Genomic DNA, 25,837 nt, shown 5'->3' on the forward strand with positions numbered 1-25,837 from the left:
TTTCGCAGCTAGTAAGTGGCAGAGCCTATGTCAAATTTAGGTCAATGATTATAAAGCCTGGGTTTCCCTTTCTTTTACCCTATATACATTTTGTAGTAAGTAATCAGAAATGTGAAGTGACTTGAGATTTCTGACAGTTAAATAGATGCTGTTTGAAATACGCTGTCACAGAAAATTTGGTTGACAAGAAAGATTTAATTCACATAAAAAATGTACGTCTCTTTTATTGTGTTCTCCAATAAATTATCTTCTAGTTAGTGATTACATGCTTTTGGTATTCTAGATTGGGTGGTAGAAGTCCTTTTGTGTTTTTATATTCTTATAGGGAAATGATACTGGTTTGGATTTTTGTATCAAGTTCTGCTACTTAAGGGCTTTGATGTTATAGAACTTGGGCAGTTTTGCCAAAAGACCGACTTTCCGAAAATAATGGTTTTTCACCTTTCAGCAGAAGTAATTGCTTGGTGATCCAGCTTTTACTTTGCAATCCTCACATTGCTACTGAAGTGCAAACATTTGAAATTGCAGGGGTTTTGGGGAATACTGCCAGTTTTCAATTGTATTTGACTGTTACGCTTTTTGATTTCAGTAATTCGCCAAAATGACGAACACAAAGGGAAAAAGGAGAGGCACTCGATACATGTTCTCTAGGCCTTTCAGAAAACATGGTAAGTAGGTTTACCTTCCCTGAGAGAGAGCATGGCACAGATTTGTGTTCTGTTGTGTTCGGCATGTTGTGGTCCATAGAATGTGTATCAGTAGCATTAAATAGCATCTACCCAACTTATTTTATAATAAATAAGCATGAAGTTTATGTAGTTTTGTGACTAAATATTGATGCAAGATTAAACTTTGGAGAGAGGTTGTGATTTAGTAGGCTTAGTTTGCTTTGAGGAGAAATTGAACATTGGCAAGATATTAAGCATGTAACCATAAAAAATGTTGGATGTATGTGTTAAAAGCTAGTAAAATTGCATTTCTTTTACTCTACACTTTTAGCCTTAATACTCGCTATATCAAATTTACTTTTGCAGGAGTTGTTCCTTTGGCCACGTATATGCGAATCTATAAGAAAGGTGATATTGTGGACATCAAGGTAAACATAAAATTGGGGAAATAACACTACAGAAGTTAGAAAAGTTGGATTTCATCTAGTGTAGAAATTCGTATACTAGTGTATATTGCATCTGTAAGAGTATGGAATAGATTTTTCTTGAGACAGAGTTTTGCCTTTGTTGCCCAGGCTGGCATGCAGTGGTGTGATTTCAGCTCACTGCACCCTCTGCCTCTCGGGTTCAAGTGATTCTCCTGCCTCAGCCTCCCAGGTAGCTGGGATCACAGGCATTCGCCACCACGCATGCCCAGATAATTTTGTATTTTTAGTAGAGACAGGGTTTCACCATGTTAGGTTAGTGTCCAGCTCCTGACCTCAGGTAATCTGCCTGCTTTGGCCTCCCAAAGTGCCGGGATTACAGGCATGAGCCACCGTGACTGGCCTAGAATGGATTTTTTTAAAGTATTCTTAGCAGAATTAAAATTTTTCTCATTACCACTTGGAGTTAACATCTAGTGGAAATTGGGTGGTAGGGAGGGGAATTATGAGAGTTTGGCCAGGTAGGAAGGAATATGTTAAAGTTTAATTGTTGATGAAAATTACTGTTACTGTGGTTAAAAATCCTTCCAGTGAAAGCTGTGTTCTTCTGTGACCCGGATTAAATGTATCCCGGCACTCTAGAGCTTAATGATGATTTCTTTGATTGCTTGAAGCAATGTGAAAAACACATTTCACCGGCTCTGAAAGCTCTTGAGTTGCCATTTGGAAGAAATCTTAGAATATAGTTACTTAAAGTCAGGTTTTTAAAGGAACGGGAAATCCTGGTGTATAATATTTGTCTCTTTAACAGGGAATGGGTACTGTTCAAAAAGGAATGCCCCACAAATGTTATCATGGCAAAACTGGAAGAGTCTACAATGTTACCCAGCATGCTGTTGGGATTGTTGTAAACAAACAAGTTAAGTAAGTAGTGTTGTAGTTCTTCCTGGCTAATTGGTATTCCCTCATACCCGCTTTTCACTTTGCCAATTGGACTTCATGTCTTTATTGGTCATTCAAGTGGGGCAAAGGAAATAATCCTTTTAAAACTCAGGCAAACTGGGTGTTTGTCTTGTATCCTGTCAGAGGAAACATTGAAACAGATTTCCTGGGAAGTCTTAAACGGTTTGGTGTTAAGCAGTTTTTATAGAATAAAAAGAGTAGTAAGTTATAAATTTTATTAGCTATCTGGTTTTGGTTAGATACTAGAGTTTAAGAGGCTGTCATCTCATCACAGAGAGCTTAAAAGTAGGGATGTTCTGCAAAGCCTCTTCTGATATGATTAATAATTGATTGTAAATTAAGTAATTGAGGCATACTTTGTTGATTTTCATCATATCTGGGTAAAAGGTGTATGGTTTATTTAATAAATGAAACTGTAAAAACAGTTTCTATGTTTCCGTTTTGTTTTTGATAAAGCACTTAAAAGAATTTCTGCTCTGTCCAGGGGCAAGATTCTTGCCAAGAGAATTAATGTGCGTATTGAGCACATCAAGCACTCTAAGAGCCGAGATAGCTTCCTAAAACGTGTGAAGGAAAATGATCAGAAAAAGAAAGAAGCCAAAGAGAAAGGTACCTGGGTCCAACTGAAGCGCCAGGTGAGAATTTAGTGTGTATTTCATTGGTCCTGAGAGCCCTTTAAGGTTGTTTTAACACTTCATATAATTATTTTATCCCTTTTTTTTTTTTTTCCCTTTAATAGCCTGCTCCACCCAGAGAAGCACACTTTGTGAGAACCAATGGGAAGGAGCCTGAGCTGCTGGAACCTATTCCCTATGAATTCATGGCATAATAGGTGTTAAAAAAAATAAAAGACCTCTGGACTGTAAAAAATGTTTTTCTTCATTGAGTAGAAGTATGGTGTCTTAATGTATTTTTTGCTGAAAGACATGAGGTAGCTTATTGCAACAAATTACTCAGTTGGTTAGAAAATGGGCAGCTATTATATATCAAATATTTGTACTGGTTTGAAGATAGTCCCTCTAAATCACCAAGGAAGAAATAGAATATAAAAATAAGTGGAACATAATATATTATATTACACTTAAGCTCCAGATCCAGAGTTTGCTTTTGAATCCTAAAAAAATTGATTGTTGGCTGGGCACGGTGGCTCACACCTGTAATCCCAGCACTTTGGGAGGCCAAGGTGAGTGGATCACAAGGTCAGGAGTTTGAAACCAGCCTGACTGAGATGGTAAAACACTGCCTCTATTAAAAATACAAAAATTAGCAGGACACAATGGCAGGTGCCTGCAATCCCAGCTACTCAGGAGGCTGAGGCAGGAGATGGCTTGAACCCAGGAGGAAGAGGTTGCAGTGAGCTGAGATTGCACCACTGCATGCTAGCCTGGGAAACAGAACCTCCATCTCAAAAAAATATTTAAAGCGTCCATTCTTTGTGTGTTGCATGTTAGTTTGGAATTGCTTTGACCGTGCATGGAACAGGACTCAGAAAATAGTGGTGGTAATAGCTTTTGTCTTAGACTTTTGCTGTAACAATATACCAAAGACCTGGGTAAAAAGTAGAAGCTTATGTGGTTGTTCCGGAGACTGCAAAGTCCAAAGGTAAAGGTGCTGGCAGGTTCGGTGTCTTACGAAGGTTTGACCTTCACTTACCTCTTGTTACTGCCACAGTGGGAGGTTTTTTTGTTTTGTTTTGTTTTAGTTGAATGTTTATTTTGAGATAATTGTAGATTTACATGGAGTTATATAATAGAGATCCCATGTGTACTGTATCCTGTTTGTCAACGATAACATCTTGCAAAACTGTAGTGCAATGTCACAATCAAGATATTAATAGGCTGGGCTTAGTGGCTCATGCCACTTTGGGAGGCCGAGGTTGGGGGATCACTTGAGGTCGGGAGTTCAAGACTACCTTGGCCAATATGGTGAAACATCTGTATTAAAAATACAAAAATTAGCCAACTGTGGTGGCTAGCACCTTTAATCCCAGCTGCTCTGGAGGCTGAGATGAGAATTGCTTGAACCTGGGAGGGAGACAGGTTGCAGTGAGCCGAGATTGTGCCGCTGCTCTCCAGCCTGGGCAACAGGGAGACTGTCTCGAAAGATAGTAAAGTCAATATATAGAACAGTTCTAACACCAAAAGATACCTCATGTTACCTTACAGAGTCAGGCCACCTCTTCCTCTTGTCATCCCCACTGACCCCTGGCAAGCACAAAGCAGTCTTCATTTTGTCGATTCAAGAATGGAAATGATAGGGATCATGTAAGTTAGATGTGACCCTTTGCCTTTTTTGACTTAGCATAATTCCCTGAAGATGCATCCAAGTTGTTTTCTGTATCGTGTTTATTTCTATTGCTGAGTACAATTCCATGGTATGAACATACCACGGTGTGTTTAATCATTGACCTGTTAAAAGACGTTTGGGATATTACCAATTGTTAGCTATTGGTTTTGGGGGTATTTGTTCTGTTTTTTTTGAGGTGGAGTTTTGCTTTTGTTGCCCAGGCTGGAGTGCAGTGGCATGATCTCGGCTTACAGCAACCTCTACCTCCTGGGTTCAAGTGATTCTCCTGCCTCAGCCTCCCAAGTAGCTGGGATTATAGGCATGTGCCACCACACTTGGCTAATTTTGTATTTTTAGTAGAGACAGGGTTTCTTCATGTTGGTCAGGCTGGTCTTGAACTCCTGACCTCAAATGATCTCTCCACCTTGGCCTCCCAGCTTGCTGGGGTTCCAGGCCTGAGCCACCGCGGCTGGTGTGTTAGCTGTTGTTTTTAGGGCTGTTAATGAGCATTCATATACAGGTTTTTGTGTGAAGGTAAGTTTTTATTTCTCTGGGATAAATGTCCAAGAGTGCAGTTGCTGGTCTTACAGTAGTTGAATGTTTAGCTTTCTGAGAAACTGCTAAACTATCCAGAGTGTTTTCTACCATTTTACATTTCTACCAGCAGTGCGTGACTGATGGCAGTTTCTGTGCAACAGTGGAGATTAAGTTTCATCATGAATTTTGGAGAGGACATTAAAACAACAACATTCAATTGGAAACCTTTATTTACCAAACATGGGTCCTTGAAATGCATCCTCACTAATCTTGATAACAGGCATTAAGTCCATTTCATCCCCTAGCTGATTTTATCCAACCTTTGAGATTCTACACAGTCAGTCTTCTGTTGCTACCTTCTTGGGGTATATTCGCTGTGTAAGGCAAAGACCTAGTAATATTTACTAAATGCTGTGAATGAGTTTGGGTGCAGTTGCTCACAACTGTAAACCCAACACTTTGGGAGGCTGAGGTGGGAAAATCACTTGAGTCCAAGAGGTCAAGGCTGCAGTCAGCTATAATTGCATCACCACACTCCAGCCTGGGTGACAGAGCAAGACCCTGTCTCAAAAAAGTAAATTTTTTAATGCTATGAATGGGGAAAAGTCTAATTGGCCTTGAGTGTTTTGTCTAATAAAGTGATATGGGTGATATGTACTGCTTTGGAATCCCCCACACCTGGGTATGAATCTGAATAACTGCCCCTAAGGCAGTCTAGTAGTGGAGAGTTGCATTTAAACATAATTACCACATTAGTCCTGTTTATTTTCCCATCGTGGTTCATGGCTCAATCATGCATCTAGTTGAAGCCATTACACCCTGTCCCTTTAGTCACACTTCTCTTTTTTCCCTTCATTAAAGCAGCTTCTAGGCTTCACATTTACTCATTCTGTTGCTACACTGCAAATTGACCTATGTAACTCAGTTTTCTTACCTGGAGGGGGATAATAAAAGTGGCCCTAAAAGGGTGATTGTAGGGATTAGATGGGAATACTTACAAGCACATAGCATGATGTCATGGTAAATATTCAGTAACTACCAACTTTTATTTCATAATCTCTAGTGCTGATTGAGAACTTCACATCATTTCTCCACAAATGCCTGCCAGGAGTATTTTGGATGTCCAAAATTAAGCCATTGCTTTCCAGCAAATCTAGAATTTACTAATGTTTAGGTTTTAAGAGTATATATGGCCCGCTTTTGTGGGGAGGAGGGGTGTGGTATATTTTTCTATTTACTATTTACCTGCTTGAGAGAGCATATGTAAAGCTGAGCTCTCTTGTTAATGAATGATCGTTGTATGCCTAACAGCATTTGTTGACCACTTGATCTATTTTATCCTAGCTGCTTTGAAATGTGGAGATTACCATGTTTTATGAGTCAGATAAAAGACTCAAGAATGGAGGATAACTCACCAGTGGTCACACTGCCAGAAAGTGGGAGAGCTGGGACTTGAAACCATTACTCTTATGTCAAAGAGTTCCTTTATTCACTGTGCTGTTTGACTACCAAGTGGATCCCTAAAGACTTCAATAAGTTAGTGTGTGTGTGGGTACACGGTGGGTGCCGGATAGTGTCTGGATGAACACATTATTTTTGTAACAGCTGTGTTGAGCTATGACTGATAAAGAACAAAAACTGTACCTTTAATGTGTACAGCTTGATGAGTTTAGACAGTTGGATGAATTTGTGCAAACACATGATGCTATCATGTATGTGACCCTTTGTAATCTGGTTTCTGCTTGTTTTCCTGTTACCGTCTTCCTACTTTATGCTTTAGGTATTAGGGAAAAACGTTTTTTCAAGTTCTTTTGCACATGCACTTGCCTTTGCCTGAAACACTTAGGCTTTCCTTTGGTCACTTGATGAGTCCCTGTGTGTCCTTTAGCATTCACTCTGTGTTATCTCATAGATGGTACCTTCCCTGATGCAAATATTTTAAGGAGAGGAATGAAGAAAGCTCTTGGAATCAGAGAAGAGAGATTACTTCTGTTTGTAATAAAATCCCCCACATCTTTGTTTCTATGACAGATGTTTCTGTTACAGTGTTTTTAACTTGTAAAGTTCTGTCTTCCTCACTACACCTGAGTTTAAGGACTGATCTTACTAAATTTTGCACTCCTTGTGCCTGGAATATAGTAAGCATTCAATAAATGCTCTTCGAATTAATGAGAAGATAATGAGAAAAATGCTCTTCTTTTAAAAAAAAATGGATATGTCTGTGTGTTCAGTCTTTACAAAACTATAGTGTTTCTCTGAATTTTGAGGGCTTCTAACCATTTTGCATATGAGTAAGTAGGATTGTTAAATCTGCCATGTAATGTGCAGAGATCAGGAGACCTTAAACATTCTTTTGTTAGTTCTCCAACGAGTCATGTTACCTTCACTTTTTGTTGCCTTACCAGGAAAGTGATGTCACTTATCTGAGTATAAGGGATTGTATAAAATGATTCCTAGAGGCCCTTTGTGCACTTAGGGTCTGTGATTTAGTATTTTACCAACACCAGGTGGAATAAGTAAATTGTGACTTGTCAACAAGGAAACAGGGATATGAGGTGTCTTAGTTCAGAGGGGCTGATGAAGTTGGCCATTGAGAGAAGGATGACAAACAGAATTGCTTTAGGGGGACTACTATCCTTAGCACAGATATTCAGAAAATGAACTCTTCCTATTTGATGTACAGCACAGCAATTTTTAAAACAGTGGCAATACTGTGAATATGCATAAAAATTTTAGTATTTTGGATTAATCTTCGAAAATAGATTTTCTCACAAGCACAATGCTGGGTTAAAGAATATGTGATTTTCAAATTGTTGATTCATTTTGATGAATTGATTTATAAACGGGTTATACCAATTTGCACTCCACCCTCCAATGAACATGCTTGTATAACATTGATTATTTTAATTTAATCTTTGTTACTTTGGTAGGAGAAATGTTTAATTATTGAGTATGGCTTCAATTAGCTTCCGGAACCCTCTCCTGGTTTCCTTTTACCTGCACTGCAGTCTTTGCTGGATCTGTTTCTGACCTCCAAATATTGAAGTACCTTTATACTCCAGGTGAGATTTAGCCTCATGGCTTTGAATACCATTTATATTCTGACTATTATCTTGGGCTACAAAACCTTCATTATCTGTCCTGTAGCTATTTTTGCAACCTAGTCTTGAACCACTTCCAGCCCCAAAGTCAGATTGAGTTATAGGAGCTTTGCTGTGTCTTTTTTTTAAAGACAATTTCTGTCTTGTTGCCCAGGCTGGAGTGCAATGGCATGATCTGGCAATCTCTGCCTCCTGGGTTCCAGTGATTCTCCTGCCTCAGCCTCCTGAGTAGCTGGGATTACAGGCATGTACCACCCCGCCTGGCTAATTTTTGTGTTTGTGATAGAGACGGGGTTTCTCCATGTTGGTCGGACTGGCCTTGAACTTCCAACCTCAGGTGATCCACCTGCCTCAGCCTCCCAAACTGCTGGCATTTATTTTACAGTACTTATTACCCAACATGTTTTCTTTAGTGATCTGAGTTTTCATCAACTTGTATCTGTAGATCTTTATCAAGGGTTTTTTTGGTGGTTTTTTTTTTTTTTTTTTTAGACTGTCTCCGTGGTCACCCAGGCTAGAGTGTAGTGACATGATCATGGCTGCTGCAGCCTCAAACTCCTGGGCTCAAGTGATCCTCCTGCCTCAGCCTCCTGAGTAGCTGGGACTATAGGCGCATATCACCACGCCCAGCTAATTTTTGAGTTTTAGTAGAGATGGGATTTCATTGCCCAGGCTTATCTCAAACACCTGGGCTCAAGTGATCTGCCCACCTCAGCCTCCCAAAGTATTGGGATTACAGGCATGAGCCACCACACCTGGCCAGTAAGGGGATGTTTACTAGTACCTACTCTACTGTGGAATGAAGGGAAAGGACATGGACACCATAAAGCTTTATTAAGGAGGTGACAGGATAGGAGGAACAGTAAGATCCAACTCCCTTCATAAAACAAGGCAAAACAAGGTATCAAGGAAGGCAAAGGAGAACAGAGAAAAGAGGTGACATTGATGGGGCTCTTGCCTCTGCCCTCGTTTCACTGATTATCCTAGTCTATGCAGTGGTGCAAACTTGGCTCACTGCAACCTCTGCCTCACAGATCCAAGCAATTTTTCTGCCTCAGCCTCCCGAGTAGCTGGGATTACAGGCATGCACCACCACACTTGGCTAATTTTTTTGTATTTTTAGTAGAGATGGGGTTTTGCCATGTTGGCCAGGCTGCTCGAACTCATGACCTCAGGTGATTTGCCTGCCTCAGCCTCCCAAAGTGCTGGGATTATAAGCGTGAGCCACCGTGCCCAGCCCAACTTGCTGCTTTTTTGACTTCAGCCTGCAGACTTGGAAAAACCAGCAAGTATACCAAGCAGCCCTTCCTGTGCCTTCCTCCTCCCTTTCATAGCTAAATTTCCTGGTCGCCCACTGCAAATCTGGCTTCCGCCTCCACCACTGTGATGAAACTGTACTCTTAAAGGTTACCAAAAACTTGCTAATTAACAAATGTAGATACTTTTTTCTAATTTAATTTTATCCACGTAATATTTGACAGAGCCAACAATTTTTTTCTCTTGCAGAGGGTTCTGCCATCATACTTTACTCAGTTTCTTCTCCCTATCTGACCCCCTTCTGCCCTCATTCTGGCTCCTCCTAGATGTTCCACATTTGTTCTCTCTTCTCTATAAATTATTCCTGGGTTATCTAAGACAGAGGTTCTTAAAGTATGATCTCCCAGCTAGCAGCATCATCATGTTCTGAAATCTTGTTAAAAATGCAGACCCACCAAATCTGAAATTCTGGGATGGGGCCCAGCACTCTGTATTTAACAAGCTCTCAGTGAATAAGATGCAGTGCACAAGTTTGAGAACCACAGCTCTATGTCTTTAGCCTTCTCTTAATACTTGAAACTCAGTTGCCGAGCTCACATTCTCTGAAGCCTCAGATCTGTAGTTCCGTATCTGTCTTGGGCAGTTCCATCAGGATATCCTGCAGATTAGGTTTTATAAGTGGGTAGATAATTAAATTGAAACCTCCAAGCTTTGAGTAATGTGTTTGTGTGTGTTGATAAAATTGCATGTCTGCCATGCAGGTCCTGAACAACAACCACAGATTGTGAATTTATAAATTAACCTCTTACTGTCCAATTTCCCTTCTTACACTTGTCCGTGAAAATGAAGAAAAATATCCTAACTATAAGTTTTTCACTCTTTGTTTAAGTAATAAGAGCCATGATTGTAAGTGAGGCTGTGTGCTTCCTTGAACTTTGAATTCACCCTGTTCTGATCTAGCCAGGTATCCTCTAAGGCTTTCTATTTTTGTTTAGTTCAAACCAGTCTCAAGGGTTAAATAAAATATATCACACTGTTTTTTGAAGTTTTCCTCTGAATGTTGTGACAGAAACGCACATTTAGGTTCTTACCTCTCCCATATTCCCACTCCTGTAGTATTAGCATTTTCTCTGTACTAGGATGGAAAATTTGCTAAAATATAAAGAATTGCTAATATTTAGCAATAAAAATTGCTAAAATATAAACAAGGGAGTTTTCTCTTACTCTTTTTTGTGCACAAGACAGGATTTGAAACTGGGTTGGATTTATTTGGAATGAGTGTTTATAGCATATTTCTTCACCCCAGCTCCGCTTAAAGGAGAAAAAAATTGATAGCAAAAATCCTTCTCCACAGAATCTGTTCGACCATTTGCTAGGTTATGAATAATAACAGTGAGGCAGCATCTGCAGCTGCTGTTGCTGAGGTGCAAAATGTGCACAGAGGATTGAGTAAGCAGCCGAGGCTCTGCACCGTGATTCTTTTCAAACGGCCATGTGTGGTGAGGAGCTGCTGACAGGCCTCCACACGAAACCGCTAATGGAACAGGCTTGCAAATGCTGTCGTACATGTTTCTCCAGCAAGACTCAAATGTATGGAAATCGTTTGGATTGAAAAAGATATGAAATGGAGTACTCTTTACTCTCTCTGTAAAATGAGATGATGGCTTAGTTCAAGTGAAGATAATTGGATTTTTTTGGTTCCACCTAAGCAGGAAGAGAGGTTCAGATTAAATTAGTTGTTTATGGGAGATGAGTAAGTAAACAGTTTTAAGACCTTTGAGGTCAAAGACCATATCTTCTTTTTTTTTTTTTTTTTTTTTTTTTTTTTGGATTCTGGGTCACCCAGGCTGGAGTGCAGTGGCACAGTTACAGTTCACTGCAGCTTTGAACTCCTGGGCTCAAGGGATCCGCCCACCTTGGCCTCCCAAAATGCTGGAATTACAGGCATGGACTGCACCAGGCCCATATCCTATTATTTGTAAGCTCCTAGTACTCATACTGTTGTGTGTACAGTCTACTCTTTGTATCTGTGTCTGTGACGTCTACATGGATGGATTCAACCAAGCTGGGTTGGAAAATATTGGGCCAAAAAATTGCATCTGTTCTGAACACGTACAGACTTTTATCTTCTCATTCCCTAAACAATACAGTGTAACAACTATTTGCATAGCATTTACATTGCATTGTGTATTATAAGTAATCTAGAGATGATTTGAAGTGGGAAGAATAGGCCAAGCACTGTGGCTCATGCCTGTAGTCCCAGCACTTTGGGAGGCCAAGGTGGGTGGATCATTTGAGGTCTGGAGTTCGTGTTCAGCTGGCCAACATGGTGAAACCCCATCTCTGGTAAAAATACAAAAATTAAGCAGGCCTGGTGGTGCACGCCTGTAATCCCAGCTAGTAGCTGGGAGGCTGAGGCTGGAGAATTGCTTGAACCCGGAAGGCAGAGGTTGCAGTGAGCTGAGATCATGCTACTCCAGTCTGAGTGACAAAGTGAGACTCTGTCTCAAAAAAATAAATAATAAAGTAGGAAAGATGGATATAGGTTATATGAAAATAAAACACCCTTTCACGTCAGGGACTTAAGCATCCCTGGATTTTGGTATCCTCAGTGTGTCCTGGAACTAAAGCTGTGCAGATAACCCAAGAAACAACTGTAGAAGGAGCTCTCCTCAAGAAACGATTAATGACTTTCCATAGCCTCTCAATAAACTTTTTAACATGCCGTTCACAGGCTGGTTCCCAGCCTTTTGGGTCACTTACCACATCCTTCTCACCATTGAGATTACTCAGAGTTCCTCACACTTGCCATGTACCTTCATGATTTTGCACATGTTGTTCCTGATACGCCTTCGCCCTCCTCTGGTTTCCACCGATCACACCTGATACACACTTGCAGCCCAGCTCATGCCTCCCTGAAGCTTTCCCTGATACCCGAGTCAGATCTAACTCTCCTGTGGCAGCTCTGTTGGAGATTGCATCCTGACCTGCCCTGACCTTCCACTGCTGACAGTGGTCTGCAAACTGCTTGCTTTATTTTGTATTTATTTTTTGAATTTTGAGTTTTTTGAGACAAGGTCTTATTTTGTTGCCCAGGCTGGAGTGCAGTTGTGTAATCACAGCTCACTGCATCCTCAGTCTCCTGGGCCTAAGTGATTTTCCCACCGCATATTCTGAGTACCTGGGACAACAGGCGTGCACCACCATGCCTGGCTAATTTTTCTTTTCCTTTCTTTTTTCTTTTGTTATAGAGACAGGGTCTGAAACTCTTGGCTTCAAGTAATCCTCTTGCCTTGGCCTCCCAAAGTGCTGGATTGCAGGTGGGAGCCACTGTGGGCCGGCTCTTCATCCTGCCCTCTACACCTGTGGAATGTCCCAAGATTAAAAATCAGAGGGCTTGAGGCCTGAACCACTATATGGCCCTGAACCACTATATGGATAGGTTGCTCAATTTGTCTAAACCACAATTTAGAGAATATTCTTTACCTGTTTCACAGGATTCGTTAAAAACTAAGATAATATTTGATAATTTTCTTGGTACACTCAATAGTAATTTATAAATGGTAATTTGATTAATGTTTTCACTAAAGGGGTGTCTGTGAAGGCAGGCAGGAGTGTGTTACAGTTCCCTGTCTTCTTGGTAAATGTTCACTGCTCTTTGTGTTCTGCACCAGCATTTATCACAGAGCCTCACAGAGTCCATTTTCAGGCATTTTGCCTGCTGAGTTGCAGTAATGTGGGGCAGAGGCATGATTCCTGTTTAGGGAGAGCACCTCAAAGGCAGAGGCCCTGATGCTCCAGTAGACTCAATAGTCAAGGACTTAGGATATACAGGAAAGGGAGTTGATAATGCATTGTGGATGGGGGTGGGGGAGTTGTTTGTGAAGAGGAAGACCCTTGGCAAAGTTTTGCCTGATGTCTAGAATTCAAGCTTTTGTTTGGTAAAGAGTTAATAACTTCCTAAGTCTGCTATTATTTGCATATTACCAAACTCTGCCCTTTACACTCATTCTGAACACCCACAGATTTGTATATCTGTATCCATGCCTACGCATTTCTATTATCTTTTTAAAACCACTTCAGCATGCCTGTTATATTGGTTGCACTACAGTTTTACATAACTCTGGACACAATTTTAAAATGAAATGGCAGAACACAAGCAGCAAGGATTCAGGCAGGGCTATTTATAATTCTGCATTTCAGTTGCGTATTGTCTTCATTAGAAGGTCATGGATTATTTTGTGTATTTGTACATGCAAAGAGCTTTTCCAAGGTGAATGAAATAACATGTTGAGCTCTTCTGAGCATAAGTGAAATGTAAATGCAAAGTGGAACATAATTATCACCGGGCAGAGAACAGTCTTAGAAATCTTCCTTATTGACTGACCTTAAACTACAATGGTCTTATTCCAGACTGGGAATGTAAAACAGAGAGAGAGGTGAAGAGAGACAGAGATACTCAACATTCAACCAAGAAAGGGCTCTTTTCCCTTGAGTGCTGCATTTTCACTCCAGGGAGGTGAATAAGGTTTATGGCAGATCCCCTGGGCAATCATTCTCTCTGAGTTCTTGATTTTGAATGGGGGTGGTGATGTGTCCATCTAGAGGGAGGAATCATGATTGTCTAAACTAGTCGTGGTCATCCCAGTCTTCTTTGCTAGATATTTGAGTAATCTCTTTCCCAGTTTCTCTTCTCTGGCCAGTGAGATGTAAGAGAATGCTGAGTTCTTGTGAGAACTGCTTTATTTCGTGATTAAAGAGAACAACTAAGAGAGTACTCCCTCCCTTCCTGTTTGGGTGAGGACTTGATACTGCAGGAGCCACCTGGCATCCATGAAGGAGAACTTAAGGGAATCTGAGAGAGAACTCCCATCGCAGAGCTGCACGTGACCCCGGAACTTGACAGTTTCCAGTTGTTCTGAAGACCAGTCATTGTCTTTATGGTGCCTTTTCCCCCATCAGGGAGGGAGGTGCCCTGCTTCAAGTCTTTCCAATTAAACTGCAGTTTAACGGGGGAAATTGCCTTGTGAACAGCCAAAAGCCAGTACAACAAATATGGCAGTTTATCTCAGGACATCTCCCAGCACCCTTCCTCCTGAGAGCAAGCTGCTGTGAAAACCAAGGCAATGGGAAAATGGTCGGAAACATGACTAATGTCTTTTCCAGTTCATACACTGAAGACATCATTCATTCATTCATTTTGAAAGTCAGCCAGTGAACATTTATTAAGGACCTTGCCAGTCCCAGGTGCCATTATGTGCTGGGTATTAGAGTCACAAGCTAAAGTCCTTGCCCTCGCGGAGACAGACATGAAACAAATATTCCACCAGAAAGTAATGATAGTTGAGATCAGTGCCCTGAGAGCCGAGTAACTGCAAGATAGGGTTGGGGACAGTGGCAGTGATCAGAGACAGCTTCTCCAAGGAAGGAACATGTAAACTGAAGTCACCATCTGGTCTAGTTTACTTCAGGATTATTTAGAATTCTGCAGATGAGAAATGAGGACAGCAGCAGGGTTAGAGGGAGACAGCAAGAAAGGCAGGAAAAATTATGGAACTTGGCAATTAATGTGGAAGTGAAAGAGTGGGTGTCTAGATGTCTAGAATTTAAGGTTTTATTTGACTGGTAAAGAGTTAATAGACATCAAGGATGTCTCCCAGGCTTGGGCCACTGGGTAGATGGAGACACATTCATTAGCATGGTCAATTACAAAAAATGGACCTCATTCTCCACCACTCTGCTTCCTAGTCCTTTCACTCCTGACTTCTGCTCTTTCCACAAAGGGGCGGAGTCTGTGTCTCTACTCCTTCAATGTTGGCCCATGACTTGCTTTGGCTAACAGAATGCAGCAGAAGGGATGGCTTCCACCTTGAGGCCTAGGTCTCAGGAGGCCTTGTCCATTTCCACCCACTCTGTTGGAACTCTGCTCAGCTACCATGAAAGTAAGCCCTGGCCAACCTGCTGAATGAGAAGAGACATGTAACTCACTCACTGCCCTCCCTCATCACAGCCAGCAGCTGCCAGACATGAGTAATGCCATCCAAGGGCAGCCAGCCCCCACCCCCAGAACCTGGAATCTCCCTGCAGATGCCCCAAAGGGCTCAACAACTGTCGGTGATTGTTGTTCTAAGCCATCTAGTTTGGTGTGGTTTGTCATGCAGCAAAAACTAACCGGTACAGCCAGGTAGAGAAAGGTGCGAATAAGGGTGGGGCTGTCTAATAGGCAATTAGACAGCTGAGGCTGGAACACAGGAGGCCAGAAGCATGAAGGTCTTCTAACTGTTCAAGGTGAAAGTCCTCAGGCTTCTGCCATGCCACTTCTGGTGGGATCCAGAAATCCAAGAACCAGTCTATGGCTCTCTTTTGTGTCCTCTTCCTCACACTGCCTCCCACCCCACCCTAGACTCCATTATGCACCTAGAAATAAATACTTGGATAACGAAGCAAATGCACGACTCAAGCACATAGGATAGTGTTAACGATGGACAGTGCAGAGCCAGGGCCCCCAGTGGAGTGCTCTTAAGTGTTCGGGAATAAGCCAGTGCAATCCCTGTCTGCAGAGAAGGGGCTGGGCGTGGATGCTGAGCTGCTAAGAACCACTGCCCCTAAAGGGACTTCATCTATCCCTAGCAAGGTCACAGTGACTGCAGTTGCCTCCACTGATACTAATTCAGAGCTTTTGCCCCCTCCATCCCCTTTTCCATATTAATGTCACCTCTTAGCACCTTTTCTTTTTCTTTTTTTTTTTTCTGAGACAGAGTTTCGCTCTTGTGGTCCAGGCTGGAGTGCAGTGGCACGATCTTGGCTCACTACAACCTTCGCCTGCCGGATTCAAGCCATTCTCCTGTCTCAGCCTCCTGAGTAGCTGGGATTACAGGCAGTCGCCACAACGCCCAGCTAATTTTTGTATTTTTAGTAGAGACGGGGTGTCACCATGTTGGCCAGGCTTGGTCTCGAATTCCTGACCTCAGGTGATCCACTCGCCTCTGCCTCCCAAAGTGCTAGGATTACAGGCGTGAGCCACCGCGCCAGGCCCCTTAGCACCTTTTAAAAATAAAAAGAGCGTTTTACAGGAATCTGTGTCTCCCATTGCTGCAGAAACATCCAACTGATCGCACTTTTTCTTCTTTCTTTTCTCGCCAACTCGTAACTCCTATCTCAAGTTCAACAGGTCTAGTGACTCTGGCTGGCTGCTGGGGGCGAGGAGAATCGCAGAGTGCCTGACTAGTGGCCGCCCGCGCGCTCTGGACCGTGGCGGTATCTCCTGGGTCCGGGCCCCGGAGCCTCACTCCTGCAGCAGAGCGCCTGGCGGAGCGCACGGCCTCGGCGACAGTCAGCTACGCGGCCTCTGCTCCCGCCCCTCCCAGCCGCGCCGGGAAGGGGCGGAGACGAGGAGGAGCTGGGGCGGCCGCCGCGCTCTGGGGAGCACCAAGCCCTTTAAAAGCCGCGGGCCTTGACAGCTCCTCTGACAGCCGCCGCGGTCCCGCGCCCCGCGTCCGGCACTCCCAGCTCGCGGGCCGGCTCCGGGTGCGGCGAGGCGCAGTCCGCTGTGCTTGCGCGCGGACTGCGGGACGCGCTCCATGCGGCTGCTCAGCATGTCCGGGCACTTTCTGCTCACACCCATCCCCGAGTCCTCCCCGGACCTCCTGCCCAAGGACATCAAACTGGCGGTGCTGGGTGCCGGCCGCGTGGGCAAGAGCGGTGAGTGCCGCTGGGACCCCGAGTCGGCTTCGCTCCCCGGCTCCGGCCGCGGCCACCGGGGGCGCTGCGGAGAGAGGGACCCTCGGCCGAAGCAGCGGGCAAGGGGCAGGTGGAACGCAGCTGCTTTCGCGCTCGGAGGGTCCCCGTCAGTCCCGGCCTGCTTCCCTGGCCGTTTCCTAGGGCGTCTACTCCTGGGCTCTCGGCGGGGTTCACGCCTGTTCGGGGATGGGGTGCGGGAGGGGTGTCCCGCCAGTCGTACTCGCGGCGAAGCCCGCGGCACCTCGGCTTTACGGAGCCTCTGGAAGCGAGCAGTGCCCGCGGTTTTGCTCTCCTCACTCCCTCCAGTTCTCCCCGGAGTGCCCGGGTTTGACCGGCTTGTCCTACTCCTTCGGTTGATTTTCCCATTTCCTTTTCAGCAATGATCGTGCGCTTCCTGACCAAGAGATTCATTGGCGACTATGAACCGAATACGGGTGAGAATACTTTCACACTCCCTGCTTTTATGTTTGCATGTTTCTTTTTCTTTTTCGGGATGGGAGTTTGAGAATTGAAAAGCAAATTCTCCTTCATTCTCTAGGCAAGTTGTATTCACGGCTGGTCTCGGTCGAGGGGGACCAGCTCTCTCTGCAGATCCAGGATACTCCCGGGGGCGTCCAGGTAAGGACCTCCAGGGGCAAAGAGCTCACCCCAAACCCTCAGACCACCCCGGAGGGCACAGCACGTAGGGCGCCCACGCTGGGCGCAGGGGTCTGAGCAAGGCATCTAAACAGACCTGTGCATTTAGAGGTAGGAATGGGCTGTCCACAGGTGGGGCCAGTGGTTGGGGTGTTAGAAACTCTCTAGGGGGGAGGCGTGGTTAGAACCAGCCTCCTCTTGTCAGCAGCAGACTTAACTTCATTTTGCAACCCTGGTGGGCCATCACTACTTAGGCACTTCTTCCGGAGGTAGCCATGGAACCATTAACAAAGAAAAAAAAACATTTAAAAAACAACAGCAACCGGTAGGATTCTGCTGGGATAGTCCTCTCCCCTGGCAAGCACTGCTTTTTTTCTGAAATGGAGTTTCACTCTGTTACCCAGACTGGAGTGCAGTGGCTCGATCTCGGCTCATTGCAACCTCCGCCTCCTGGGTTCTAGCAATTCTCCTGCCTCAGCCTCCCTAGTAGTTGGGACTACAGGCGCCCGCCACCACTCCCAGCTAATTTGTTGTGGTTGTTGTATTTTTCAGTAGAAACGGGGTTTCACTATGTTGGCCAGGCTGGTCTCGAACTGCTGACCTCAAGTGATCCGCCTATCTCGGCCTCCAAAGTGCTGGGATTATAGGCTGAGCCACAGTGCCGGACCCAAGCACTGCTGAAGTGCTGCTGTTACTGGCTGCTCCCTCAAGTCAGTAATTGCTATCAGATAACCCCTTGGCAGAGGGTCTAGAATGTAACTTGTTTATTAACCAGTTACTAATTACTACTCCCTTCTCCAGAGGAAAGGTCTTGTGGAAGAACCCTAAGCAAGGAATTTCTTTCTGTAACATTCTTAAGAAGTGCATGTTAAAAATATTTGTGTGGGTTTGGGAATAGATATTTATCTTGGCTTATTTTCAAAGTTTTGTTTATTATGAGTTAGTGTTTTCTACAAATTGAGCCATTCTGGTTTGAGGTCATTCTTCAGTCAGCCATGGTTCACCAGAGACTGCCTGTCAAGCAAGGGGTTTAAAAATAATGCAGGGATAACAGCTAATAAAGCAACCCAGCCAGGGAGTTTGCCTGGGAATCTGCCCTTTCCGTTATCAAAAGCCTCCTTCTGCAGAAGGTGATAGAACCTGAAAACTGTATTTAGTGATTTCTTTTTCAAGTGTTTCTTCAAAGGTTGTTTTGATGTCGTTTTGAGTTTCTCTCCCACGGGGGTTTTTCTTGACTGGTTCTCATTTTGATGTTTTCTCAGATCCAAGACAGCCTCCCCCAGGTCGTCGATTCTCTGTCCAAATGTGTGCAGTGGGCCGAGGGCTTTCTGCTGGTGTATTCCATCACAGACTATGACAGCTACTTGTCCATCCGACCCCTTTATCAGCACATCCGGAAGGTCCACCCTGACTCTAAAGCCCCTGTCATCATCGTGGGCAACAAGGGGGACCTTTTGCATGCCCGGCAGGTTCAGACACAGGACGGTATTCAGCTAGCCAATGAGCTGGGCAGCCTGTTCCTTGAAATTTCCACTAGCGAAAACTACGAAGATGTCTGTGATGTGTTTCAGCATCTCTGCAAAGAAGTGAGCAAGCTGCACAGCCTCAGTGGGGAAAGGAGAAGAGCCTCCATCATCCCTCGGCCCCGCTCTCCCAACATGCAGGAGCTGAAGAGACGCTTCAAGCAGGCTCTGTCTCCCAAAGTCAAAGCCCCCTCTGCACTGGGGTGAACCATCTCAGACAGATGCCTCTCCTTTTTAATATGCATTTGTGCAGCTAAAAGACTGGGCTTCTCCCTTTTTAATCACACATTCAGAGTTTATTTTTATAAAAAAAATTGATTTTCAAGTATATGTGTATTTCTGAAAGTTCAAACAGTGATTGCCTAGAAGCTGGATAAAACTTTGTTTTGTTTTAATAAAAGAACTGTTTTTTTTTTTTTTAACTGTAACCGCTGGCCACTTTTCCATTAAAGGCAAAATGGCAACATTGCTCCTTGTTTTCTCAATGTCTTTTTATAGAAATTCTACTTGCACCAGAGCCCAGAACTGCTCCATGCTTGCCCGCATTCTGAACCCTGATTGGTGTCTCGCAGTGGGGAGGAGTTCATGTAGAGGGAGTCTGTTGTGGGAGAAAGGAGAGTATGTGGAGGAGGAGAGGGATTTGAATAACTACAGGATGTCTTTAATGAGGACACTGGCACCAGTCATGAAACTGACACTGTGATTTTCAAGGGAAGGGGCACAGTGTGAACTGATGCTAAAACGTTACAAGTCATGAGTAACGTTATTATTGATTGGTGTAAATGTAAGTTTGTACTCTCTACCTATATTTAAAGAAAAGCCAAAAGCCCCTTTTCTAGTGTTTCTTATGTCAGTAAGTGGGCCCTGCCGTCCAAAACTTCTTTCCTTTGAATAGGGCGCCACATCTGTCAGTTCTTGCCCCTGTTTTTCTCTAAAGCCTCACTCTCCCTTAATCTAGACCTCCCCTTGACTGGCAGGCAAGAATCTAGGCAAGACCCACGTTTCTTGGCTTCTAGAATGACATCTTCTAAATGTCATTTTACATCAGAACAAACTTGCTAAAACTGACCCTAATCATTTTATTTCTGTACAAAACTCAGTGGATTTCCCCTTACCTACTGGTTAAAATAGATGTGAGACATGACATCAAGACTCTCTACCACCTCTCCAAGCTTATCAACCCCTCCTTCCAACACACACACCCCAGCAGTCAGTCCATTCCAACAGATTGTCTTTCTCAGTCCACTCCAGGCTTTCATGTCTCCAGCCTTGGCACAAACTATCCCTCTGCCTCAATTTTTTTTTTCTGATTCTACTCCTAATGGCTTGCTAACACATCTTTAAAAACTCAAGTCTCATGCTACATTCAGCTCTGAAATGCCTTCTCTGGTCTTCCTCTATTCCTGGAGCATTTGCATTATAACCCAACCTTGTCATGTAGCTGTTTGTTACCCAACTGGAAGTAGCCCCCTCAAGGACAGTAACTGCATTTTATGATCTCGTATTCCAAACTTCTAGTTCGGTGCTTGCCTTTAGAGTGGTAATTTTTAAGTAAATATATAATGAATAAATGAATGAAAGTACCATATATGGTGCGAAGGGTCAATGATGGGATATTACCATGAAACAAGTTGCTACTTCTGCAGGGCAAGGACAGGTGTCTTGAGTAATTAAAGATTCTTAGCTGCCATGGAGAGGAACTGACATATGCAGCTTCTGACAATCACAGACCATTATCCTTCCATCCAAGAACACCTCTATGCAGACCTGTGATGTCAGCACCATGTTTCTCTGTAGTTGAAGAGAATCTACCTGTATAAAATGGCATGAAGGGTTAGGAAAATTAGATAATGCATGTCTAAAAGAGTGTCCAAATAATTAAATATTAATTTGGATCCCATTGTCTTTTAAAAAGTGCCTCACATTCTCCTTGTTTGCATGCTCTCTGAACAAAAGCTCTATCGTCATCTGTTCTGCTTCCTGCCATGATTCTTAACACTGTAGGTGTAGACACGAGAACAACTGATTCTCCTAGTCCCTGCCATGCCTACGATGTGTCCAGATTGCCATCTGCCACCAGGGGCGTCTTCGCCTTCAAGGAACTGAGATCAAACATCCCATGGAAAAAAGTTAAATCATAATCTAAAAGCTAAAGAATAAGACCAGCGATGTCCTCAGGCCACCTATGATCAAGTTTCAAGTGAGAACAGAAAGCAGCCTTGAGCTCTTCAGGGGAGCAGACTACGGATCAGAAGGGTCAAAAGATGAGTCCCATGGCCATTTCAAAGGGACTCACAACCTCGTGGGCTCAGGCAGGCTGATGGGCCAAGCAGAAACTCCCTACTCTGTCTTCTTTCTCTCCTAGCATCTTAAATAATTGACCTCCAGGGCTTCAAAGCTTCCTTTATTCTCTGGTCCCCGGAATTGGCCCAGCACAGGAGCTGGCTTGCTGGTCATGGAGATCCTTCATTGCCTGTGGTCGTTCTTTCCCAGGCCTCCTGCTGATCAGCAGTGGGGTCTCCTGGGGATCATGGTACGTAGGGAGCATCTGGAAGGCTCCTGGGATGGTAGCCCTGGAGATGGAAGAGATGAGCGTGGAGTAATCGAAAGGCGGTAAGACTGGGAAGTTGTGTAGGGAAGAGAACTGAGGATAGGAGCTTGGCTGGGTGCTAAGGAAGCCCTAACAGGGGAAGCTGAGCTGTAAGCCAACATCCTCTTCCTTCACCAATAGGGAGGACATAGTTGAGAGAGCCATGAGTGTCATTATTTTGCAGGCAGGGACAGAAGTCCTGAAGCATTAGACAAAACACTGGGTAGAACATTAAACAAACTTAGGTGGATGTGGAGAGAACAGTATCTGTGCTTTTTTTTTTTTTTGAAAAAGAGTCTTGCTCTGTCGCCAGGCCGGAGTGCAGTGGTGCGATCTTGGCTCACTACCACCACCACCTCTCAGGTTCAAGCGATTCTCCTGCCTCTTGAGTAGCTGGGACTACAGTCACACACCACCTAATTTTTGTATTTTTAGTAGAGATGGGGTTTCACCATGTTGGCCAGGATGATCTCGATCTCTTGACCTCCTGATCCTCCCACCACAGACTCCCAAAGTGCTGGAATAACAGGTGTGAGCCACCATGCCCGGCCTGGCTGGTATCTGTGCATTTTATCCAATAGTTTTGTTTTACCTCTGAGATGGCATGGCCGGTGCAAGAATTTACCTCCATCCTCATGAGAGAGATGGGACTGCAGCTTCCCCCACCCACTTCACTCCCTCCTCCATCTCTGCCCCAGTGGGAAAATCTGTCTCTGAAACCCCCATGCCTCCACTGCTGGCACTTGTTCTCCTCCTGGTCCCGGCTGAGTCACTGATTCTGCTTTAAAACTCTTGCTGGTCATGGAGAAACATGCAGAATGATTTAATTAATGTTGCAATCAGTGTCATTCTGGAGAAATGGATGCGATCCAAAACGGCTAAATTGTACATCCTGCAAACATTCTGTACTTCGCATGCCACTCATGAGAAGCAAACTCGAATAATGGAAAAATAAGTCAATTATAATAGAAGAAAATAAATTTGTTTTGCTTGTGATTAGGCGAAGGGCACAGCAGAAGTTCTAAAGTTTATTAATATCTGTTTAGAAAAATGGATTAAATAAATTCTGAGGAAGGCAGTGGTAAACAAAAGAGCAAACAAAAAAGACAAGATGACTCTTTAGTCATAAATTGGGGCTTGAATTGCTTTTTTGCTCCTTGTATATATTGCAATTTCAACTTCTCATTATGCAAAGTTACCAATTCAAATTTACAATGTAAATATATTTTGTGTGATTAATACACTATTATTACCATTTACTCTCTCTCCAAAAGGTGGAACATTTTGAAAGACTTTGTTAAAATTAGTCTCAAGGTACTGTGGCACTTAGGAAGAAAGATGTGCTATGAAAAAAAAAAAAAGATTATTTTCCAAACATCATTAATTGAGCCGGGGCCCTAGAAAAAAAATTAATCTATGTAAGTGATGATTTGGTTGCAATCGCAAAGCAGTTTCAGCATAACAGAGTAGAAGTGTGCCTGTCTTGGATGAAATGTCTAGAAGCCTCCCAGTTCTGGATTTCCTGTGTACTTCTCCCCTGGCAGAAAAGCAGCTGTTAGGATTTGAGTAAGCCCTCATTTATCTTCAGCTCCGTAGCACCTGTTAGAGTGTCCAGTATACAGCAGGATCCTCACAAATACTGACTAAATTGAACTGTTAGTAATATTGGCCAGGCACGGTGGCTCACACATGTAATCCCAGCACTTTGGGAGGCTGAGGCAGGTAGATCACCAGGTCAGGAGTTCAAGATCAGCCTCACTAACATGGTGAAACCCCATCTCTACTAAAAATACAAAAATTAGCTGGGCATGGTGGCATGCCCCTGTAGTCCCAGCTAATCTGGAGGCTGAAACAAGAGAATCGCTTGAACCTGGGAGACGGAGGTTGCCGTGAGCCGAGATTGCACCATTGCACTTCAGCCTGGCAACAGAGCAAGACCCCATCTCCAAAAAAAAAGAAAAAGAAAAAGAAATATTGGAGTCCCTAAAGTTATTTTTGTATTGTTCATAAGTACAGAGGTGTGCTAGTCAGGGTTCTTTAGAGGGACAGAACTAATGGAACAGATACATATATACATATACATGTAAGGGGAGTTTATTAACTCTCACAATCACAAGGTCCCGCAATAGGTTGTCTGCAGGCTGAGGAGCAAGGAGAGCCAGTCTGCATTCCAAAACTGAAGAACTTGGAGTCTGATGTTCGAGGGCAGGAAGCCTCCAGCGCGGGAGAAAGATGTTGGCTGGGAGGCTAAGCCAGTCTGTCTTTTCACATTTTTCTGTCTGCTTATATAGCAGCTGATTAGATGGTGCCCACCCAAATTGAGGGTGAGTCTGCCTTTCCCAGCCCACTGACTCAAATGTTAATCCCCTTTGGCAACACCCTCTCAGGCACACCCAGAATCAATACTTTGTATCCTTCAATTCAATCAAGTTGACACTCAGTATTAACCATAGCAAAGGGTATATGTCTATACCCTGAGTTTTCTTTGTCAAACTGTCAGAGACAGTTCCTTTCACACCAAACTCCCCGGCTTTTTTTTTTTTTTTTGAGACAGGGTGTCTCACTCTGTCACCCAGGCTGGACTGCAATAGGCCAATCTCGGCTCACTGCAACCTCAGCCACCCGAGCTCAGGCAATCCTTCCATATCAGTCTCCCAAGTAGCTGGTGATTACAGGCATGCACCACCACACCCAGCTAATTTTTGTATTTTTGGTAGGGACAGGGTTTCACCAACCATGTTGCCCAGGGTGGTCTCGAACTCCTAAGCTCAAGGGATTCACCTGGCTCAGTCTTGCAAAGTGCTGGGATTACAGGCAGGAGCCACCGTACCCAGCCTCGTCTCCCCAAACATTCTCCAGAGGAAGGATACTTGAACAAAATGGATGCTTTCAGTTTTCCTTATATCTTTAGAAAAACCATGACAACAGATTTGCATTATTTTAAATCACATCAATTGAGAATCCCCTTTGTGCAAAAAGCCCCGTGCTACATGTTACTGTAATCAAGACATCCTTCCTTTCCTAGGAATCGCGTTCAGTGGGAGTTCTGTGATCACACTTCCGAAGCTGTGACTTTTTTGGGGGAGATGTGAATTTAAACTCTGACTCTACCTGAGGGTGTTGACAAAATCAGTGGAGGATGCAGATCACAGAGCTGAGGGGGGTTGGAGGCAGATACCCCAAAAAGTGTGAAAATATCCTTACTAAGAAAGGATGCTTCTTACTTTACAGATTGTAAAGCATCATTTCCTTGGAGGCATGTGTTCAGTTCATTAATTAGTTAAAATTGTAAAATATTTACTGCCATTTCTTATTGGCATTCTTTACTTATATTAGGATAACATTGTTAACTGCAGGGCTTACTTCTATGACCCAGTTTTGCCTAGCAATACTAATGTGGATTTATAACTAGGAAAACAAGGGTGCTTCAGAAGCTCCTGCCAATGAATAGGCTGTTAGTAACCAGCCTTGTGGAGACAGAACAGCATACGTTCCAGAATGAGGTCTGAGTTCAAATCCCAACTTCGCCATTGGTGACATAAGCTTCCTTATCTTAAAATTGAAATAATACTACCTGTCAGACAGAATTGCTTGTGGAATGTGACACATATAAGGTGGTCAGTAAGTCGTAGTTGTTTATTTATTTATTTTTAAATATATTAGACCTGTAGTCCCAGCTACTTGAAAGACTAAGGTGGAAGGATCGCTTGTGCATAGGAGTTCAAGGTCAGCCTGGGAAACATAGTGAGATCCCAGCTCTAAAAATAAATAAATAAAAGTAAAACACCTTGGTACATTATGAAGTTGCTGTTGCAAATGAGTGTTTCTTGGGCTTGCTTGTCTGCTCTAAAAGATACAGTACTTGCTTTGAAGTACATAATTTTTTCCATTTCACTTCTGGGAAAAAGAAGGTTTGCAAGGGAATAGTTGTTTCTTCAATAATAACACCTAACAATTATTGACCTTTTCCTGTATGCTGGGTTATTTAATTTTCTCAATAATCCATTGAGATAGAACTATTATCATTCCCATTGATACAGGAGTGCTGGGAAGGGAAGAGCGTGGTCCCTTTAAATGATATGAAAGAGGGGAAGGGAAATGCTGGGTAGAA

The 25,837-nt window shown here is 43.5% G+C and overlaps 2 protein-coding genes, 1 long non-coding RNA gene and 2 other non-coding genes across 5 annotated transcripts; all 5 read left to right on the plus strand.

Moving 5' to 3' along the window:
• The first annotated feature begins 592 nt into the window (after window positions 1-592).
• On the plus strand, window positions 593-2,926 carry RPL21 (ribosomal protein L21). The gene is made up of 5 exons (XM_032294372.1): window positions 593-668; window positions 1,035-1,096; window positions 1,905-2,017; window positions 2,541-2,691; window positions 2,796-2,926. Exons 1-5 carry the CDS (start codon window positions 602-604, stop codon window positions 2,883-2,885), a joined length of 483 nt encoding a protein of 160 aa, XP_032150263.1. The 5' UTR covers window positions 593-601; the 3' UTR covers window positions 2,886-2,926.
• On the plus strand, window positions 1,736-1,803 carry LOC116562577. The gene has a single exon (XR_004274026.1). It is a non-coding gene; the product is annotated as a small nucleolar RNA SNORD102 (small nucleolar RNA).
• Window positions 2,062-2,190, plus strand: LOC116562583. Its single transcript, XR_004274034.1, has one exon. It is a non-coding gene; the product is annotated as a small nucleolar RNA SNORA27 (small nucleolar RNA).
• Window positions 2,927-4,069: 1,143 nt separating the features above from the next.
• Window positions 4,070-7,075, plus strand: LOC116562239. The gene is made up of 2 exons (XR_004273844.1): window positions 4,070-4,320; window positions 6,224-7,075. It is a non-coding gene; the product is annotated as an uncharacterized LOC116562239 (long non-coding RNA).
• Window positions 7,076-16,225: 9,150 nt separating this feature from the next.
• RASL11A (RAS like family 11 member A) lies at window positions 16,226-19,605 on the plus strand. Its single transcript, XM_032294373.1, has 4 exons — window positions 16,226-16,938; window positions 17,355-17,411; window positions 17,516-17,595; window positions 18,876-19,605. Exons 1-4 carry the CDS (start codon window positions 16,818-16,820, stop codon window positions 19,341-19,343), a joined length of 726 nt encoding a protein of 241 aa, XP_032150264.1. The 5' UTR covers window positions 16,226-16,817; the 3' UTR covers window positions 19,344-19,605.
• The last annotated feature ends 6,232 nt before the right edge of the window (window positions 19,606-25,837 follow it).

This window comes from Sapajus apella, unplaced genomic scaffold, assembly GCF_009761245.1.
Source record: "Sapajus apella isolate SASKATOON/1434 unplaced genomic scaffold, GSC_monkey_1.0 scaffold32, whole genome shotgun sequence".
Lineage (NCBI taxonomy): Eukaryota > Metazoa > Chordata > Mammalia > Primates > Cebidae > Sapajus > Sapajus apella.

What these genes read in the sequence shown, in the direction of transcription:
- RPL21 (XM_032294372.1), top strand. Translation starts at nt 602, where the DNA reads ATGACGAACACAAAGGGAAAAAGGAGAGGCACTCGATACATGTTCTCT. An exon ending in TAGGCCTTTCAGAAAACATG is followed by an intron (nt 669 to 1,034) that starts GTAAGTAGGTTT and finishes TTACTTTTGCAG; the next exon opens with GAGTTGTTCCTTTGGCCACG. An exon ending in GTGATATTGTGGACATCAAG is followed by an intron (nt 1,097 to 1,904) that starts GTAAACATAAAA and finishes TCTCTTTAACAG; the next exon opens with GGAATGGGTACTGTTCAAAA.
- RASL11A (XM_032294373.1), top strand. Translation starts at nt 16,818, where the DNA reads ATGCGGCTGCTCAGCATGTCCGGGCACTTTCTGCTCACACCCATCCCC. An exon ending in CGGCCGCGTGGGCAAGAGCG is followed by an intron (nt 16,939 to 17,354) that starts GTGAGTGCCGCT and finishes TTTCCTTTTCAG; the next exon opens with CAATGATCGTGCGCTTCCTG. An exon ending in ATACTCCCGGGGGCGTCCAG is followed by an intron (nt 17,596 to 18,875) that starts GTAAGGACCTCC and finishes ATGTTTTCTCAG; the next exon opens with ATCCAAGACAGCCTCCCCCA.